Source organism: Taurulus bubalis (assembly GCF_910589615.1).
Source record: "Taurulus bubalis genome assembly, chromosome: 9".
NCBI lineage: Eukaryota > Metazoa > Chordata > Actinopteri > Perciformes > Cottidae > Taurulus > Taurulus bubalis.
This window is the reverse complement of record NC_136597.1, coordinates 24054282-24074549: the sequence shown is the minus strand read 5'-3', so window position 1 is coordinate 24074549 and position 20268 is coordinate 24054282. Positions and strand designations below refer to the sequence as shown.

At 40.8% G+C, this 20268-nt stretch overlaps 4 protein-coding genes across 5 annotated transcripts; all 4 read left to right on the top strand.

Moving 5' to 3' along the window:
• Positions 1-869: 869 nt before the first annotated feature.
• On the top strand, positions 870-2517 carry uqcc6 (ubiquinol-cytochrome c reductase complex assembly factor 6). The gene is made up of 3 exons (XM_079224279.1): positions 870-970; positions 1667-1794; positions 2078-2517. Exons 2-3 carry the CDS (start codon positions 1687-1689, stop codon positions 2195-2197), a joined length of 228 nt encoding a protein of 75 aa, XP_079080405.1. The 5' UTR covers positions 870-970; positions 1667-1686; the 3' UTR covers positions 2198-2517.
• A 409-nt stretch (positions 2518-2926) lies between these two features.
• efcab10 (EF-hand calcium binding domain 10) lies at positions 2927-4273 on the top strand (the record flags this gene model as incomplete). The annotated part of the gene is made up of 3 exons (XM_079223273.1): positions 2927-3029; positions 3674-3838; positions 4179-4273. The coding sequence occupies 3 exons, from the start codon at positions 2927-2929 to the stop codon at positions 4271-4273; spliced, it is 363 nt and encodes a 120-aa protein (XP_079079399.1).
• Positions 4274-5212: 939 nt separating this feature from the next.
• Positions 5213-11382, top strand: samm50 (SAMM50 sorting and assembly machinery component). 2 transcript variants are annotated; one of them, XM_079224312.1, is made up of 15 exons: positions 5213-5301; positions 6484-6594; positions 6809-6910; positions 7004-7091; positions 7169-7275; positions 7490-7620; positions 7828-7915; positions 8314-8442; positions 8787-8858; positions 8969-9055; positions 9187-9257; positions 9724-9791; positions 9885-10031; positions 10231-10372; positions 11206-11382. In XM_079224312.1, exons 1-15 carry the CDS (start codon positions 5281-5283, stop codon positions 11249-11251), a joined length of 1410 nt encoding a protein of 469 aa, XP_079080438.1. In that variant the 5' UTR covers positions 5213-5280; the 3' UTR covers positions 11252-11382. The 2 variants fall into 2 exon arrangements, with proteins under 2 accessions (XP_079080438.1, XP_079080437.1); XM_079224311.1 differs by having other exon boundaries at positions 9876-10031.
• A 1418-nt stretch (positions 11383-12800) lies between these two features.
• api5 (apoptosis inhibitor 5) lies at positions 12801-20037 on the top strand. The gene is made up of 14 exons (XM_079223485.1): positions 12801-12918; positions 13966-14127; positions 14340-14433; positions 14680-14745; positions 14974-15125; positions 15247-15453; positions 15701-15805; positions 16707-16796; positions 17267-17448; positions 17603-17696; positions 17783-17839; positions 18120-18199; positions 18315-18457; positions 19388-20037. Exons 1-14 carry the CDS (start codon positions 12847-12849, stop codon positions 19465-19467), a joined length of 1584 nt encoding a protein of 527 aa, XP_079079611.1. The 5' UTR covers positions 12801-12846; the 3' UTR covers positions 19468-20037.
• Positions 20038-20268: the final 231 nt, after the last annotated feature.

The window sequence follows — 20268 nt, the reverse complement described above, 5'->3', positions numbered from 1 at the left end:
TGTCATACATTTTGTTCTTTAGTTTTCAAATAGGAAGACTGGGGGCTGGGAATCCTCCCAAAACAAAGACCATTTAAACGCTCAATAATTCCTTTTGGCGCAGGTTGAGTGGACGCTTACCGCCACCTCTTGGTCGGGAGGTGTACTGCACGGGTCTAACTAAAACATATCATTTAGGATGTTTAGTCCCACTGCACAACTATGTTATTACAACAAGTGATTGATGATTACAAATTGAAACAGCACATATTATTTATTCATTTTAACATCATGGGATAAACACGGGATTAAAGGATGAGTTCGCACAAACTACCGCAAGATGGCGGCATATCTCGTATGCATGAAAGCACCAGCACGAATTTACACTGTAGACGAACGCAGCAGCCAAAGATAGGATGTTTACTGAAAGTGCATCACTCCACATTTTAAAACAGAACCAGTCAAAATACACACAAATGGTGAAAAGTCCACATCGGAACCCCCCAGATTAACCAGGGTGTTATTTACTATTTTTGTTAATTTATCCAATGTACCTCTCTTTAATTGGCACAACAATGAGAGTTAAAACGATGATATAACTCGCAGTACGTGGCTGGCGAGGTTAGCTTTTCCAAACAAAAGCTAATAGATGAGACGTTAAGCTAGCTGGCCTACAGCAACAAGAAGCCTCAAAATGGTGGAATAGAAAGATCATTCAAGCCTGAAAAGCCAAAACAATCTCTCTCAACTAATAAATTCATCGAAAGCGGAGCCCATTAATGTTAAAAAATGCGATGTGACACGAAACCGTAACCTTTTGTGGTGTCAGTAAATCGAGGCAGAGTGAGTGCCCCCTCTGCTTTTATGATATTTTGCATATCGCCGCGTTAGCTAAACAGCGTGACCTGCCTGTGAGTCCCAATGACAGACATTTGGGTTTTTACTATGGTGGAAATAAGTCTTTTATTTAAAAGACAGTGAAATAAACAAGGTAAGCTCTCATCTGCGTCACTATACGTCAGTTTGCGTCTATTGCTATGTCACCATTTATTGTTACTCACACTTTTAGCCTTAACGTTTACAGCACGGCTAACAAACACAGTGACGTTAGCCTCCTTGACACTGGATTTACTGTGCAGGTGGTTGACAATCATACACAGGATATGTATGTTATGTGTGCATAACATACATGCATTTGATACTAAAATAATGATCTTCACATAGCTAGAAACCCCTCTAATGGTAACTTATAAACATAGTGGCTAAACAGGGTCCCAGTGGTTGTGACACTGTCTAAAGTTATGATGCATAGCCATAAATATGAGGCATTATTTTACCATTATAGTACCAATATGTGACACCAAATAAAAACATGTCAGATGCTTCTTTATGGCATATAGCTTTGGTTTGTTTGCCAATTTCTTCCTCTGATTCTGTCAACCCAGGACAATTTTTCTTTCTTTTCTTTCTTCTAACCGGTCACTCCACTGCACACTTCATATTTAAACACTCATGCCACTTAACATACACTTTAACTTAAACACACATATCATTGCACTGTTGTTGTCGTTGATTGTTGTTTGTCTCATCTAATGTATGCACCTTCCGCCTAGCAAAATTCCTCGTTTGTGTAAACATTCCTGGCAATAAACGGTTTCTGATTCTGATTCTTTTCCTTTCTCCCCAGGGTGAGGGACGTCTGTGAAGATGCCAGCCGGTGTGTCTTGGCCTCGTTACCTGAGGATGTTAGGCGCCAGTATGCTGGCCATGTTTGCAGGAGCACAGGTCGTGCACCAGTACTACCTACCGGATCTGGTGAGGGACAAAATTAACCTCTTTTATGTATGTGGCTGTTGCTGTGTAAAGCTGCTGTTATTACAGATAGGAGTCTATGTGCTGTTACACGCTATATAAAAACAAACACTTTACTATACGTTTGCATTTCCTATAATTCAATGTGATAACCACCACATGGTAAAAGTGTTGCTTTTACTCAAAGATGGTTCTACATACGACACCACCCATCTGAACGGGTCCAATCTTGCTCTATGTGTTCAACAGTTCTTCCTGTTTTTTTATATATTTTTGTATCTTTCAGAGTATACCAGAGGTCCCGCCAAAGCCTGGGGAGCTTAAGACAGAATTGCGGGGCTTCAAAGCCAGAGAAGAAGCTTCTGCTGCGTTTGAGCAGCTTAAAATGGAACAAAAGGTGGACTGATCCTGGATGTATACGTCCTCTTGTGCGATGGACTCTCTGAATTGAGCGTTATGTCCAATATGTGTTGCCAACAGCGAGACGTGCCTGGGAGTAAAGTCACGTCTGGAACGTCTGCAGATGGATATTTTCTGTGTTTGGTGTTTTTTCTTTCAATGGAGCAAACATGAGGGGAATGAAATGCGACACACTCGGGATAAGGATCCAATCGGACTCGAGATCTTTTGTTTTATTCGACCGCTGATGTCCGTCTGTTGTTAATTTATTTCTATTCTATTCAAAATGATGTCTTGATTGTTTATCTTTTATTGGAAATAAAGATATCACACCAAACATGTAATTCATTACTTTATGGTAAAAGTTAGTGCTCTATATATGGAAATGATTACCAACATGCAACATTTGTCATCAACAATTTTGACAATTGATTTGCAGCTTCTGAAATATGAAGATGAGATGCTTTTCTCAATATTGTATTGTTGTCAATTTCATATTTTGGGGTTTTGGACTATTGGTCAGACCAAAGAAGATCCTCAAATCCTCACAGAAGAACTTCAGTAATGAAAAAATACACAATAATTGCATTATAACTGCCTGGATGTCTGACGTCATTGAGGGACCTCTCAAGTATACAAAAACACGAACGTGTGTGTGCGTGTGTGCGTGCGCGCCTCAGACATTGGAGGTTGGCGTATCATAGCAACAAGTAGAAACACAAGTGAAGTGGAAAAGATGGCGACGCAGAGAGAGAAGGACGCCGCCGAATATCTCAAGAAACACAAAATACCCGAGCTGATGGAGAACCTGACCAGCATGCTCTTCTTCTACAGACCCGGTCAGAGTCTAGCTATGTGACTAACGAAACAAAAAAAACGATGGTTTTGTTTGCTAAATAACTCTATTTATGTATTTATATGTGGGCTAATGTAAACACCATAACACGTGTAATAGGTAGGCTAATGAACATAGAATAACACGTGTAATAGGTAGGCTAATGTAAACACCATAACACGTGTAATAGATGGTTAATGAAAACATCCTAACACGTGTCTTAGCAGGCACTGCTACCTAAATTGTCTGTGCTGGATTAGGATTTATGTTGCTAGATGGAAAGAATGGAAATATGATTAGCTAATACATTGTAATAAATATACATAATGACATAAATAACGTTATTGGTTATTATTGCCTGAATGTGATTTGAAAAATGCCACAATTACACATAAAACATTGTATTTTGCTTACAACTATTAGCACAGCACTTGAACCCTTTTACTTATTTAAATAAAGTATCAGTTTTGCATTGTCATATTTTTTTACTAGTTATTATTCATTTGCCATTTTATTACTGTGATATTGTTGCTCTGACTCCATATATTTAGTTTGATTTAAACTTTTCCCTGAAGTGTTTAATAATTTACCTTTGATTACCAGAAATGTCAATAGCAGCGATTCATTGTGATTTATTCTGTCATTCAGAGAATCCCAGAGAGTTCCTTGTGGAGCAGCTGGAGCAGCTGAAGGTTTCTCAGCAGAGCGGCATGAAAGGGCCCAGTCTGTTCACCAACGCCAACCTGGACACAGTCTTTGGGATACTGGACCCCACCAATCAAAAATACATCAATTTTGCCCAATATAAGCAGGGTGAGCACGGCACATGGACAGTGTATTAGGATTTCTTGTGGCGGAGAGAGATTGCCACTTACCATTTCATTAAATATGTGATTTTTATTTATATTAACAACAAAATTCGAAGCGCATTTTTGTTCGTATTCATTCTTTCTGTATTAGAAACTATAGTCGTTACCTATTTACAATAGTCGTTACCTATTCAATCATATATATACTTTTAATTCACCCAATTATTGTTTCGATGTTGTTGTAATATCAATGTTGCAATGTTGTTGTAATATCATCAAATACTTTTTCATAAAGATGACACTTTGGACTAAAACAACTAGTAACAGAACCTTTTCCCTCACAGCTCTGACCACACTGGGGATCAAAGATATTAATGAATGTCCCGAAGGTGTAAAAGAAGACAGAATATCCCACGATACCTTCAAAACAGAAGCGTAAGAGCCTTGTAAAATCTGAACAAAGACAATATTCACCAGCATTTTAAAATTAACCATGTCATGAAGATCATTCGTGTCTCATTTTGTTGTTACAGGATTGAAGGCCTGCATAGATGCTCAGCAACATATAAACAACCGTGAACTTCTGTTCGATGTTCCATTCAGCTGATGTGTTATTTATTCATATGATGTTGGTGCGTTTGGATGTTGCCATTGGGCTCTATGTGGAGCTGTGTCTTGTAGATTGAACACATTTTCTATTAAACTGTGAATGTGTTTCCAGATTTTTGGTAATTTTTCTTCAGCCTTTTTAAAAAGGTTTTATATTTTTGGGGAATTTTATCCTAAAAAACAGAAGTTGTTTTGCCTGAAGAAAAAACACCATGTCAAGGTGCATTATGTGATGAGATACAACTGTTTATTAAGAGCTCTCAGACGAGTATAAGATAAGAGAGTTTGAATTTGCAGCTCTGTATACCGGTTCTGAATGATTATTTTTCCTCTCTACTCTGATATTGAAATAAAACAAAACAACATTTTATTGGCTTTTATAAAAAACAAAATTTGAACTCAAATTGGTTTTAATTAAATACATTTACTTAATCAGGCGGAGACGAAAAAAAATTGATAGATCTCTGGCAAGCATGATCTATTTTTATGCTGTAATAGTTGTATTATAATTTTATTTATTTATTGGTAATACATTCAATAATAATACGATATAATATTTTGGATTTTGATACAACATAACAAATAAAACAAAAGTAGAAATGTTATGGTAGCATAAATTAACTTTTTTAGTAAATGCAATGATCAGTATTAATCTACTATTTACATTATGCAGCGTCGTTGTGTTGAACGAGGCCAGCAGTGGGCGTGGTCAGGAAGTGACATGGCCGCCTCCTTATACGGAGCCTCGTCGCCTTTCTGTCCGGTTACTTGTAGGTTAAATTCGTTGGTCTTTGTTCCGCGTAAAGCCTCGCCCGCCCGGACCCACCGGAGCTCAGCATGGGCACCGTCCACGCCAGGGTAAGACACCGTCCGGGGAGCGCGTCAGCGGGGACTTTGACCTCCGTGTCGCTCGGTTATCTGACAGCAGCGGCTCTGTACTGCAAGAAGCAGGCCCTCCGTGCACCGCACGTTCAGCATGGACCCGACCGCCTCACGCGCAGCTCTGCGACGAGTCAGTCCCTGCTCGTTAGTTTGTAAAAAAGGAACGTAATTGTGCATTTAGAATGGGAATGACGGAGATGCTAGTGGCCCCTCCACTCACTGTAGTCGTGCTTCAGTCAGCACAACATCTACTACACACAGTGTTGTTTACACCGTTAGAGTAGTCAACAATGTAATACAACTATAAGTAGTATTGTTAGCTATGTGATTAAGATGGAGTCCTTAAACTTCCAGTTACATGGAAAAAGATATATATATATCTTGTTTATTGTGTATAAGCACGAAGAGCGAAGTGAAACCGGAGTCAAATTCCTTGTATGTGTAAACTTTACATGGCCATTAAAGCTGATTCTGATATTATTAAAATAAACCCGAAAATTCTTTTGAATTGATTTCACTCTCCTGATAATTTGTCACGCTCGTAATACTTTTTTAATGTGTTATTTTTCCTGTATTTTTATAATGTTTTTCCCATGCAACATTTCCTATTTTTATAATGCATACATTATATTTAAATGGACGTGTCACCAAAAACACTTTTTTACTTGACAAACAAATTCACAATGTATGTATTACATTTGTTTAATGGTATTTTATGTGAATTGTATCTCCAGGCGTTATGGTGTGATGTATCTTTAGAACAATGAATCACACAGTCACTCTATTGACAAACTAGCCAGCAACCATTTTGTTCATCAATTAATAATTCGCACCTCAACAACAACAAAATCTAAACACTTATTTTCTTGCTTCAGCTTCTCCAGTGTGCTGATTCACCGCTTGTCTTTGTTTTATATTGAACGACAAACAAGACGTTTAAAAATGTAATTTTGGACTTGATTAATAAATTAATTGAGTAAATAATCAGCAGATTGAGCAATCTTTGCAGCTCTACTCTGCTGCTGGGCTCTTCTTTGCCTCCTAACAATAATATAATAATAATAATAAAGTGTAATTCTAGAATGTAAACTTGGTCAAGCACGTTATGAACTCAGATTGTGACTCTACATGTGTGTCCCCTCTCATGTTGCGTTGCAGAGCCTGGACCCTCTGCCCATGCGAGGGCCAGAGCTCGGAGTTCACCCTGACGACATCGAGGCTCCGGAGATCGAGCACGAGCCAAAGCAAGAAGTTCTTGAGAACAAGAATGTAAGATTTGTTTTGTTCCTGGCAGTAATTAAACTGTTGCACTCTCACATTGGGGATTCCTTGTCTCATATCCATCCCACAGACACAACCTGAAATGCGGGCAAACTGAAGCTTTATAGACCAGACAAACAGCATTTAAATTAAATTGTTTTGTTTGTTTGTTTTTAGGTGTTCTAAATATTCCCAATGCTGTTTGTCTCTTTTGGTTCTACAGGTTGTAGTTCAACGAGTGCACATAGATGGGCTCGGAAGAACCAAGGAGGACGCGCTGACTTATGAAATCAAAGAAGTTTTCCGGGCAAAGAACTTGATTGATGTAGGTGCATGTTGCTGCTGCAGCTGTACTAATCAATGGTTGTTAATTGGATGCTTTTTGAGTGCATCAAAAAAAATGTAATTTGTTGTGCAGGTGATGCGAAAGTCCCACGAAGCCCGACAGAAGCTGCTGCGTCTCGGGATCTTCAGAAAAGTGGAGGTTGTTATCGACACTTCCCGAGGTACTGCCAGTCAGCCTTGATGCACTTTTCAAATGAATGTACGTTTATAACGACTCGTTGTTTTCCCGTCTCTTCAGGCGAGCACGCTCTCCCCAACGGCCTCGACGTGACGTTTGAAGTCACCGAGCTGAGACGGTTGACGGGCAGCTACAACACCATGGTTGGAAACAACGAGGGAAGCATGGTGAGCGCTGCGACGGCTCATGTCACCATCTACTTCCTGAAAGGCCTCAATACACTAGTTTGCCTATAAAGATTATTTCCAATGTTGACTTTTCGTTTACAGTACTGCTATTATGTATTTATTTCTTCCGACAGACTCAGTGATAAGATCAGTGTGACTGCCTCTAAATACACAATTTCAAAACCCTGATCATCTCTCCTGCTTTCATTTTCAGGTACTGGGCCTGAAGTTGCCTAATGTATTAGGCCGGGCGGAGAAAATGACCTTCCAGTTCTGCTACGGCACCAAAGAAACATCCTACGGCCTGTCTTTCTTCAAACCCCAACCAGGAAACTTTGAACGCAAGTAAGACATCAACAGCCATAAGACACACTTGTTTGTTTTAGGTCTAATCATCTAAATATGTGTCATGCGGTTGAGGTTGTACATTTAGCAGATCAGGTGACTCTCCTGACCAACCTGTGAAGTATCTATAGTCGCGTATGTTTCATGATCACAAGGGAATCCAGCGGGGTATTGACATGTCCTCTTTTTTCCTTTTTCTACATCCAGTATCTCACTCAACGCGTACAAAGTAACGGGTCAGTTTCCATGGAGTTCTCTGAGGGAGACGGATCGAGGCGTCTCTGGAGAACTGAACGTAAATACTTGTTTCAATTTATGTGCCTGTTTTTTCTCATTTTGTGCAGTTGAAAATGTTGAATGTAAAACTCATTATTTTGCCTCGTGAATTAACACATTTAGGTTGTGTTTTAACTAAATGAGCTGTCATAGTTGAAGGCATCAAAATGTTCTGTTTAGGACCATGACGACCTGTTCTGGGTGGCAGTTTTGTTCCAGAGAAACATAAAGTTTGGACTTTGTTTTAGATAAATTGTGTTGCCCTCACATTCACTAACCATTTATGGATGGATGATGAAAGATGAGCCTTTAACAGAGCCATTACTTTCCCCATGTTTTAAGGAGACACAAGTGCATGAAGTCATGACAAACAAAAGTAATAGACCGGTGTCAAATGACCAATTTCCCACCCCACAGTTCCCCTTGTGGAAGACCAACCAAACCCTGAAGTGGGAGGGAGTGTGGAGAGAGCTGGGCTGTCTGGCCCGCACCGCCTCGTTTGCCGTGCGGGAGGAGAGCGGCCATTCCCTCAAGTCCTCACTTTCGGTGTTTGTCTCTTATTTTACATTGAATGTTTTTACTGTAATGCCTTGACGCCGCTGTGGGGTTTCATGAAGTCTGCTGTCAAATAATTAATGAAGAAGCTGATATTCAGTGCTTCAGCCAGTGTAAAATGTGTGGACGCAATTCAAAATGGCGGATATATGATATGGATGGATACATCTGGATCCGCAGAATCCAGGGATTTTTTTTGGGGGGGGGAGGGGGGGAACTTAATATTCAAAGGTTACAGTCCAAAATCTAAACTTGAATATTAAAAAAGACGCCGTAGTACTAAACCAGTGTTTAGCATGTTTTTCTTTTGTGAAAGATGTCTTCATGTTTTTCAGCATTCTATGGTCATCGACACCAGAAACTCCTCCATTATTCCCAGGAAAGGTGGCCTGATGAAGATCCATCAGGTTTGTTATTGAACACTAAGCCAGAGCTTTTTTTTCTCCAACTGCTATATAAACAAACCATTTCACTGACCGTGTGCACCAGGCTGACGTTTTGTGTTGTGGTTGTGTAGGAACTTGCTGGTTACACTGGGGGAGACGCCAGTTTCCTGAAGGAGGACTTTGAGCTACAGCTCAATAAAACTCTCTTCTGGGACTCGGTGAGACCAGCATCCTAATTTCCAAAAGCCTTGGTGTAGTCCTTATTTAGCCAGACTTATACTGATGATGTTAAAAAAAACCACTTTGACATTCTGTGCACTACACTAAACCCTTTGACTTTCTCCTCCAGGTCCTTTCTGCCTCATTGTGGGGCGGGTTGCTCCTTCCCATCGGCGACAAGCCAACACACATAGTAGACAGGTACAGAAACACGATGTTTACCTGTTGCACCTGTTTACCATTATCCACAAGACCAAGGGATTTTGAATACTTGACGCCACAAACAACTTGAGCCGCTTATTTTACCAAATTGCCGCCAATAAATGTATTCTGAATTAACAGTTCCTGTGTGCAATGCACCCATGCATGTCTCGATAACTGTCTCTGGATTCCTGTGATAATAAAGAAAACTTAAAAATGTGCTTATTCTCAGGCACCTTCTGCACTTAAAGGTCTCTTTTTTGCATAGTACATGTTTATTTGCAATGGACGTTGCAGACATATTGTATATGTCATTGAAAAATGTAAGAAGAAAAAAAGTGTATCATGAGTTATCACACTGAACTAAATTCAACAAAAAACATAATTAACTGTAGAGTTGTTTCTGTGTTCACAGACGGCTCATATTGCATATTTTACATTTTCTGTGTCTTTGTCGACCTCCTAGGTTCTATCTCGGTGGCCCCACCAGCATCAGGGGATTCGGTATGTACAGTATGGGCCCACAGAGTGAAGGTGAGACATTAACTTGGCTGAGTTGCTCTTTAACCAGACTGAAGTTTTGATGGTTAATTGAAAGGTTTTGTGCTGGAATTACTGATATGGCAGGCGATTACCTGGGAGGAGAGGGCTACTGGGCTGGAGGCATCCACCTCTACACCCCTCTACCCTTCAGACCAGGCAAGGGGGGCTTTGGCGACCTCTTCAGAACGCACTTCTTCCTCAATGCCGGAAACCTTTGTAACCTCAACTATGGTGAGTAGCTGGAAACAGAACAAGCACCGTTGAAGGTTAAAGTTTCATTGACCACCATTCTGTTAGGAAGAATTGGGTTGAGTTGTTATTTTACTCTTATCTAGTTCAGGATAGAGTTGCCTCCTGATCGGAATAGCTAAAAATATTGATGCCCATTTTTCTTCTGTTGCTTTGGGGTTATATGGTTGTTTTTCCTCAGGTGAGGGACCACGAGCACATTTGAAGAAACTTGCAGAATGCATCCGGTGGTCATACGGACTCGGGATTGTGCTGCGTTTGGGGAATATTGCCAGGCTGGAACTGAATTACTGCATTCCCATGGGAGTCCAGAGTGGAGACAGGTAGGACTGGTTGGGTTAGCGAGTTTTAGGTTAAGATGATTTACTTTAAAGACACTTCAGGAACTCTTTAAACTCCATTAGCTTCTCTGCAAACAGAGAATGAATGAATAACTTGGGAAAGACCAAACTAAACAATCACACTGAATCTGCTTGAACAGGTGGGTCTCATCATCTCATGTGGTGTAACATGTATCTACATGGGAGAAATACACTAAAAGAGGGATGTTTTTCTTTATCTTTTGCTTGATCTGGTGTGTGTCCACGTCCCGAGTATCGGCCTGCAACATTCTTCACAGCATTCTTCCTGTGTGGGCAAAAAATAAAACGATTTTGTAAAAACATTGTCACATACATGAGGAGGAGGTTGCTGTAAAGCACTTGGGGAGCAACTGTTTAGTGTCTCCCTCGAGGAGAGGAGGAGCTGGGAATCAAACCAACAATCTTTTAATTAACGGCTGAGCCAAGGTTTCCCCTAACACCACCGGTTTCTTGAGCCTAGTGGCCTTACAGCACCTGGTTCACCCTCCTCTATCTCTCCTGGTCTGTCTTCAATTTGTAGGATCTCTTCTTCCGTTTACTCTGCCTCAAATAAATACAGGCGGCCATCAAATTCAAAGACTTCATCCACATTGTCTAAATCACCTAAATATTGACAATATGACATTGACAATATATTTAAAGTAGTTATAGTTAAAAGTCAAGCTGATAACATTGCATACACATGAAAAGAGCACTCTTTCAAGCTGCATAGTGTCCTTAATGTGCACTGGAAATAACCAGATTCTTGGTTTGCTTTGACATTGATTTCAACTCGTTTTCTCCGTGCTTTGCAGGATTTGTGACGGGTTCCAGTTTGGAGCAGGAATCAGGTTCCTGTGAAACCGCATTTCTTGGATCTGGGACTTCTTTGTGTTTCAACATTAATTTGATGCCAGAAACATTTTATTGGAAGAGGAAATTGCTTGTACATAATTGTTGTTGCAGCTCATTAGTTCAGTAAAAGTGTTTGCACTGACTACCCGTTTTGATGTATCTTTTATGTTTTATCATTTGTTGTCAGAAGTCAAATAAAGGGCTCTTAGTCAGAGTGAAAGTGAACGAACGTGAGTCTGCCACAAGATGATTGGCATATAGTTGTCAGCCTTATCCATTCAAAACTATCAGTAACACTATTCCAAAGCTCTGAATTTAGAGATTGTTCTCACTGAGGCTTTGATTGCTGTTTCAGTTTCAATCAAGTGACAAAGAACAAAACCGTTCATCCAAAAACTCAATACCTGCCAATTTGTCATGCAGGCTTAATCTGAAACTGTTATATTGGCAAGTAGGTTTGCACAAACAAGGAATACGTCCATGTTTTGGTGCATACTGACAAATGCAGTACAAAGGTCAAAAGACACAATGTAAATAGAAACATTTACAGGTAAAAATATGAATACAAATGTAAGAAAAATGTTTCAGACTTAATTAAAGATTCAAATACAAAAGAAAATAAGATTAGATTACAATTTAGAAAGGTATAAACGTGTCATCTGTCACAGCAACATATATCTGTTGCGTTTTTTTAAGATGTAATGATGAATATTATAAACCCAGAACTCGTCTTTAAGATCTTTATTCTCTCCACAGAGAACGTTCAATCGTCATACAGAGTATAATTCAGTCTGCAGGAGGATGACCAAAATGTGCAGGGCATGTGCCTCTTTTAAAGGAGTAGAGAGACAAAGGAGAGGGGTTCTGATGAGACCTGACAGTGTCTGTTCAATATCACCCTAAAACTAAACATGCTGTGGGAAATGTATCTGTGTTTGGAGAGAAATAAGTCCTGGTACCATCCAACAAGGCACTCAAACCATAACCCTTATTTATGACCTTGTTATTTATGGTCTTGTTGTTGACTGAGGTCTCCCAATGTAAGTCTCATTATAGAAAAGTACATTTTAACAAGGTGGAAAAAATGTCCTATCACCCACCAAGAATGTATACTTAAGGGAGCACTGTGAAATAAAGATAAAAGAATACAAATCATTTCAATATATTACATCATTTCAACTAAAGGGAGTTATGTCACTATAAACCTATTGTTTATAAATCTGTTAGCATGTCATTTGAACCAGAGCCCTCTGCTTTGAACATTTCAGTGACCTCCGATAAGTTTATTTTACTGCGCATCAATTCGGCGCACACTAGTGGTCACGTGTGCTGCGAGTCTCCACGCGATTGGCTCGACCTGCGCATGCACTCAACTCATTGTTCCGTAGCATTTGAGCCTTTAGCTTGCACGCCACAGATTGCGGGAAGACGGACCGTAGAGAGGCGTTTCATTCACAGAATTATCGAAGTTTCTCCCCGTCCCCCTTTTCCGCAAACGCACACATCCCGACAATACGGCGTTGTTTTGTGCAAGAGCAGCAAAAAACGACCGGAGAAGAGCTCTTTTATCGGCGGTCTCATCTGTGAGCGGACGCACGCTGATGGCGGTCACTATCGAGGATCTGTATCGCAGCTACGGGGTCCTTGCGGACGCCAAGGACAACCTCAGTCAGGTAAGCTAAATAAGACGAGCCCGTTCATTTTTTAAAATAGCTGTAAAGCTCCGTTGCTTTGCTGCGGCGCCTTATTTCACGTCCACAAGCTACGCAACGTTGTTGTGAGCCCGCTAAGCTAAGCTAGCTGCACGAAGCTAACCGGGAGCCCGTGCTCCTGTTGGGGCCTCCTCCTCCTCCGCGGTACCAACTCGGATACAATTACTTTTAAGTCCTCCAAACGGGGATTCACCTACGAACTAGCCCGTTTTCATCAACGAGAAACTTATTTAAGGGTAATTATTAAACTTCGGTTGTTGACTGAAATTCACCGCATTGCCTCTCATTCAAGATGATGTACCAACAATAAATAAATAATTTACGTTAGTTTCAATTTACGGCTCAGTCGTTCTCATTCATTGACCAATCCATTTCCCCAACAGTTGGGTTCCTCCTTGTATAACAGAGGGACAGTGGTTTAATTGTTTGTTTTTTAAACTACCCAGTCCACATGTAACTTAAACTTAAAGGCGCCTCCATTTTTTTTGTGAATAAACGTAAAACACACATTTTACCAGCCTGCCAGTTAAAGAGGTGCAGTGTTGCCTTTCCATAATATGAGAGTGAAAACACTGGTCAAAATCAATGCTGCAGAGCCTGGTATATCCTGACTTTTCCCAGACTTAAGAAAGCTTTCCCAGAATCACGTGGGATGTCAATAACTGTTTTCACAGACTGGAATAACCCCAACATTGCTAACGTTACCTTTTTGTCTGTTAAATCATGCTTTGATGCATCAACATGATCATACAAGAACATAATCTCCCCATTGCTGCCCTCAATCAGACTAGTTTCATAGCATTCCCGCCTCATTATTGTAAACAATCAGCTTTTTCTATATGCGTAGGTATTTTGTAACAACCATGAAAACTCAATGGCCGAATAAACCAACTGTTAAAAAAGTTTAGCTGTATGCACCACTGTTCCAGTGAGTGAAATTGTCTTCCAATGCCACTAATCCAGATGTTGTACATGTTTGTTGATCTGTTTTATTTATTTATTCTGCAGCACAAAGATGCCTACCAAGTGATCTTGGATGGCGTGAAGGGCGGCCCGAAGGAGAAGCGCCTGGCGGCACAGTTTATCCCCAAGTTCTTCAGCAGCTTTCCGGAACTGGCCGACTCAGCCATTAATGCCCAGCTTGATCTTTGTGAAGATGAGGATGTGTCGGTGAGTATTTGAGCGACACGGATGTGTTTGGGTACCTGGTTAACTTGCAGTTCAATGCAATGTTTTGTTAATGCAGTTTCTGACCGGAAGTAAACTTTTACCAAATATATTGCCCTAGCAACAGAATGTCAATGAAAAGCTCTAGGGATCTGACAACGTATTTTTATTTATTCCATAATAACAATCCCCTCGGTGTGCTTGTCTTTGTCCAGATCCGACGACAGGCCATTAAGGAGCTTCCGCGGTTTGCAACTGGCGAGAACACGGCGAGAGTTGCAGATATTCTCACCCAGCTCCTTCAGACAGGTATTGGATGCCTCAAGCTAAACACTTAAGATACTTCAATATCCTTTTTTGGGTATTCTATTCTATCGCTGGCCATTCAGCCAGGTTGTTGACTGGAGCTGCTATTGTGATCCATTGTGAATATCATAATCTATTTTTCTGTCAGTTTAATAACATTATCAAATGTTCTTGTCACTCAACAGTTTATTGATTTTGCTAATGTTAAACAAATCTTTAAACATCTGTATATTTTTTGTGTGCTTACAGATGATACAGCTGAGTTCAACCAAGTGACTGGATCACTTATTTCTATCTTCAAGATAGATGCTAAGGGTAAGCGTTGCTGTCCCCACTGAGCCAAAATAATGCTCTTTTATATTTTCAACTATTCAAACCAGCTCAGAGCTGTGCTGAAAGAGGACCCCGTTTTCTTTTAAACTATTCCTCTTTGGACATATTTAGATCCAAGAGTGGGATGTATTTCTGCTTGTTAGGATGGTTTGTTGTAAACTGATGTGTTTTTTTTATTAAGGAATGTCTCAAATAAGTCTTATCGCTCAGGTACTCTCGGAGGCCTCTTCTCTCAGATCCTGCAAGGAGAGGACGTAGTGCGGGAACGGGCCATCAAGTTTCTGTCAAGCAAACTGAAGACCCTGTCGGAGGAAGTCATGACAAAGGAAATGGAGGATTACGTCTTTGTGGAGACAAAGAAGGTAAGCGGATGTTTAATTATCTTTCATCTAAAATGTGTCAGTCTTTGTAAGCTTGTTTTAAGATGAATAAAAACACGTGTTTATAACAGGTTTTCTTGTCACTTCTGTGCTGGTTCTTCAGGTGCTGGAGGATGTGACTGGAGAGGAGTTTGTGCTGTTGATGCGCGTCGTTTCGGGCCTCCGGGTGCTGCAGACGGTGAACGGGCGGCAGCAGCTGGTGGAGCTGGTGGTGGAGCAGGCTTTCCTGGAGCAGGCCCTCAACCCAGCTGACCCGGACACTGTTGACCGCCTGCTGCAGTGCACACGACAAGCCCTGCCCCTCTTCTCTGTGAGTACAACCAATGCACTTTCACGGCTCTTAGAAAGTTTAGAAAATAGTGTAAATGTCACCTTTTTGATAATCAACAATATTCAGTTTACTAGTTATTTGCATGAATACAACAAATAATTGATAAAAGTGGTTGCTGTTGTCTGTTTTGACATTTATTCATCTCTTAGGTAAGCATTCATGTTTTTTATGGTAGGTTTTCTGTAAAGAAAATGTCAATTAATCATAGTTTTCTTTTGTCTTGTAGAAAAATGTCCATTCTACGCGTTTCGTTACCTACTTCTGTGAACACGTCCTGCCCAACCTCAGTTCCCTCACCAGTCCTGTGGCTGAGCTGGACATTCAGTTGGAGGTGAGTTCTTGCTTCATGTATTTATTGATCACGCCCTTCCTACATCCTAAGTGTCATCTAAAAGTATACTTCCTTTAGTTCTTACGTGACATTATAATGTCTTGTCTGTACCAATGATAATTAGTCACCTTAATAACAACCGTTACCGTAATATTAATGTTGTTTGCAACTATTCAGTGTTCATATCTGCAGCTTAAATCAGTTCACTTTAAAATGTTGGTTAACTAAAATGCTGGTGAATCCAGCAAATACGGTGCAGTTTTATTTTCCACTATAATGAAGTGTTAAATTCTCTACCGGTCTGATTATCGCCTCTTGATTCGCCCGTTCTCCCTGCCAATACTGGCTGAGGCTCATGGGTAGTGTAGTGTTCAGACCCGGCTGCTGTGCCAAAATGATTAAAAACCAGTATGGTTGTGACATCACCCAGGACAGTCTTGTTTCTGTGTTAAATAACATTTAGGATATTGTTAAATAAAAATGGTAATACAGAATGTTGAACACCCCCAAAACCAGCTGTCGCTCACATTCCACAGCTCTAATAATATCCCAGTAAAAAGAAAAATGTCCCTGTCAGGTGTTCAATTTACAAGCCAGCATGGCCGTTAGACCAAAAGACTAGTTGCCCGACCTGGATTTATTCAGCCTGACTCAGCACTTCCTCCCTGAGAGGCCTGACGAATATGGCCTCTGGTGTGAGGTCGATACTCCTAATGTCTGACATTTGGTGAGCGGATGTAGTAGTAAACAAAGTCAGCGTGGCAGCCACCTGTCGGAGGTGTCAGCCAACTGCATGTTGTTAATGGGTCATTAGTCTGCTCCACGCAACACTGTTTTCTCATTAGCAATGCACATTACACTGTGTGAGGGGATCCGCTAAGTGGTGTGTGTGTGTGTGTAGGTGCTGAAGCTGCTGGCTGAGATGAGTCCGTTCTGTGGAGACATGGATAAGCTGGAGCCCAACCTCAACATGCTGTTCACCAAGCTGCTGGTGAGATCCGATTGCCCTTTTGTTTTTTTTGGAGATGGAGGAATACAAATGGAAACGCACTTAAAAATCCAAGTACAGCTTTCCCAGCTGATGCATTTTGAGCTTTTCTATTCATATTGTGGTGCATCCTGTCAGCTTTCCACTGTGGGCCTCTGGCCAACTGAGGATTCATTTGAATTAATAATTCATTAGCAGTTGGTGGGACATTCAAGAACATGACGTATTCACTTTACGTGGTCAGATTGTCCCATCTGTTCTCGGTATTTATACAATACTGCTGTAATCAACTACAATGATTTATTGTAGCGGTAGTTTTAGTGCAGGCTCCACAATAGTAATGGATAATGTTCAGAAATATATTTTAATAATACACTCTCCCTTTTGTTGAAATAAACATTATATTGGTCTGAGCTGTTTGACAAAGTAAAGCTAACGTAAATATTCTGCTCATGTTTTCCCCGTTTCTGTAGGAGTTCATGCCTCTGCCACCGGAAGAAGCCGAGAACGGAGAGAACGCTGCCAGCGAGGAGCCCAAACTGCAGTTCAGCTACGTGGAGTGTCTCCTCTTCGGCTTCCACCAGCTGGGCAAGAAGCTGCCGGACTTCCTCCTCGAGAAAGTGGATGCCGAGCGCCTCAAAGACTTCAAGATCAGGTGAGGGAGTTGCACACTAAGAAGCTCTCGTAGAGCGCAGTTTGTAAAATAAATGAGCAGGTTGGGTGTGTTTGATGGCGTAGCTCATTGTGGTCATTTCATCCCAAAACGGACCCTTTTCTTACGGGAGTGAATGTGCTTTGTGTTTCAACAGGTTACAGTATTTTGCCAGAGGCCTGCAGGTTTATATCAGACAGCTGCGAGTAGCGCTGCAAGGAAAGTCAGGAGATGCTCTGAAGACAGACGAGGTAACGACTGATGTGTAGACGGACAGAAATACAGAGTTCTGCTGTGAACTTTATCTCAGACTGACCCGTCTTCTTTGTGTCGTCAGAATAAGATCAAAGTGGTGGCCCTCAAGATCACGAACAACATCAACGTCCTCATCAAGGTACAGTGTTTTCAGGCTATACTTTACTTGTTATGCAAAGCTGCAAGATGTAAAAACGCAATTTATTCACATCATTTATGGATCTAGAGAAGCAGAAACGCCTCAAGTCGGCAGTAATTGAGAATTGTATAACTTTTCCAGGGCGGTATTTATTAAACGGACTGTTTCATAGGATTGCTTTACAAGGGTTTCTATTTTTTCTGGTAACTTAAGTGCATCCGCGAATACAACATAAACTCTCCATTGTAACCAATAGTTTTCTTTTTATATTTCTTTCCAGGATCTCTTCCACAACCCTCCATCATTCAAGAGCACAGTCAGTCTGTCCTGGAAACCCATCCAGAAGTCAGAGGCAGTAGCGTAAGTCTGCTCCCACTGATTTAGCGATCCTAAGCCACACACACACACACACACCTTATCCGTGTGTCCTTGCTGCCCTTCCAGGTCCTCACCTACCTTTCTTTTGTGTTTGTAGGCCCAAGCGTCCGTCCGCTGAGGACATTGGCTCTGGCGCCAGCACAAACAAACAGGTCTCTCCTCAGCCCCGGAGGGACGCGCGGCAGATCTACAATCCCCCCAGCGGCAAGTTCAGCGCAACCATTGGCAATTTCACTAATGGTGAGGAGCACTGTGGTGTTTTTATTATTATTTTTGTAAACCTATATTGCACATTGGGTTAGTTGGACTCATTCTTGATAGAGCTACGGTAATATGTTCTAATCACATCTGTGTCTGTGAGGATTTCTTTTGGTTTGAACAAAATTATAAGGAAAGGAATACTGATATGAATATCGTTGTTTTCTAATACTAACCCTCGGCAGGTTTAATGCTGGCTATGAAAAATCTGTGGCTTTCTCCTCAGTGGAGGACGGGAGCTTCACTCTGTTTGGATTCACAGCAGCTAACTGTAGTTCAGTCGCGGCTGAAGTGCACCTGCCGAGGAACCCACTTCTCTATTGTTGATCTGTATGCGCTAAATTCATGTCAAAATCATTACGCTGCCTATACATAAGTGATTGTGTGACATGCACGTTGTATTTTTAACTTTGTAGAGCAGAAACTATGTAGATGTAACATTCCCACCTGCACTACAGAGATGGAGTATTCCTCCATTAGTGTCCCTGTTGCAAAGTCTCTGGCCCTCCCACTATCCACACGTCACCATATGACCATCAGTCAAATGTTTGTTTTTCATAATATTAAAATTGTGCTTGGCAATAAAGACATTTTTAGATATAATCTGAAGTTCTGACGCCAGGAAATGCAAATATAATAGTGAATACTAAGAAATGTAAGACTGACAAACCAATAAAAGATCAAACATTGCCAAGAGCTAAATCCACCAATATATTAAACTGTATTGAAGCGTCTCAATCGCTTTAGCAGTCAATTTAATGACATGGTTGTCAAACATAATGTTGAATTTGTCTTGATATGCATTATTCCTAAATTCTCACTAAGGTGTCCGCCTCAGAAATTAAATATTGCTCATCTTATAACCGTATTTCCATGCTGATCTGTTAGTTCTTCCGTGTTTCTTTACCCCAGAACAGCGCGGCGGCTTCCGGGGCGGCCGAGGACGCGGCTTCGGGGGACGGGGCAACAGGAGCCGGGGCCGAACCTACTGAGCAACACGCACACATACAGTACATATTGCTCATTGAACTGCATCACATCAGGATATTTTCTGCACCAAGACGGACTATTTGGCACCTACTCTACTTTTTGTTGTTTTTAAACTGGTCTTCACGTCTTTTTCATTTTCCAACTCTCACATGCAGTTTGTGTTTTTTTTTTGTTTTTTTTTTGGAGCGGAGTGGAGGTTTGTTTCCTGTCTTCAGAATATCAGAAAACTGGCTCAGTCATTTCAACATTTACCCATAATCCTCTTGGCCAAGGCAATAGTTAACGTAAATCTAGATGTTTTCCCTCCCCCTTCATTTTTTTAAATATTATTCTGTGTATTTTTGTGGAACAAAAAACTGCCACGTTGTAACTGATGAATATTTTTGTCGGATTGTTGTAGGAAGAGATAAAGATCCTCTTGTTTGGAACATGTTGATGAATGCATTTCTTTCTACCGTTTTATTGAATCTTTTGTTTCTTTTTTTATTAGAACTTAAGTTTAATTGGCTGACTGCTACTTTGTATGAATCAATGATGTTTCATTGGATTTTTATCATAAACTTGTATGGAAGTATGAACCTTTTTGTCCTTCTTACTTGTTTTATGTCAAAGTTTGCAGGCGTTTAGCTGAAAGCTAGTCACAAAATTCTGCTGCTTTTTAAGTTTTATTTTTTCACAATTTAAAACTTTGCATGTTCAAAACCTTTTCCCTCTTCTCCCATTCTGTCCTCCTGACGGTCCAATCGCTCTCTTTCATCCAAATGTATCCTTTCCCCCCTCCTGTCTTTCCCTCTTCCTCCTAT

Bases quoted from the DNA above. Each gene is read 5' to 3' on its own strand.
- uqcc6 (XM_079224279.1), top strand. From the start codon at position 1,687: ATGCCAGCCGGTGTGTCTTGGCCTCGTTACCTGAGGATGTTAGGCGCC. The intron at 1,795-2,077 runs GTGAGGGACAAA...TGTATCTTTCAG, and splicing joins AGTACTACCTACCGGATCTG to AGTATACCAGAGGTCCCGCC.
- samm50 (XM_079224311.1), top strand. From the start codon at position 5,281: ATGGGCACCGTCCACGCCAGG. The intron at 7,621-7,827 runs GTAAGACATCAA...TTCTACATCCAG, and splicing joins CCAGGAAACTTTGAACGCAA to TATCTCACTCAACGCGTACA. The intron at 8,443-8,786 runs GTGTTTGTCTCT...CATGTTTTTCAG, and splicing joins CCCTCAAGTCCTCACTTTCG to CATTCTATGGTCATCGACAC.
- api5 (XM_079223485.1), top strand. From the start codon at position 12,847: ATGGCGGTCACTATCGAGGATCTGTATCGCAGCTACGGGGTCCTTGCG. The intron at 14,746-14,973 runs GTAAGCGTTGCT...CTTATCGCTCAG, and splicing joins CTTCAAGATAGATGCTAAGG to GTACTCTCGGAGGCCTCTTC. The intron at 16,797-17,266 runs GTGAGATCCGAT...CCGTTTCTGTAG, and splicing joins TGCTGTTCACCAAGCTGCTG to GAGTTCATGCCTCTGCCACC.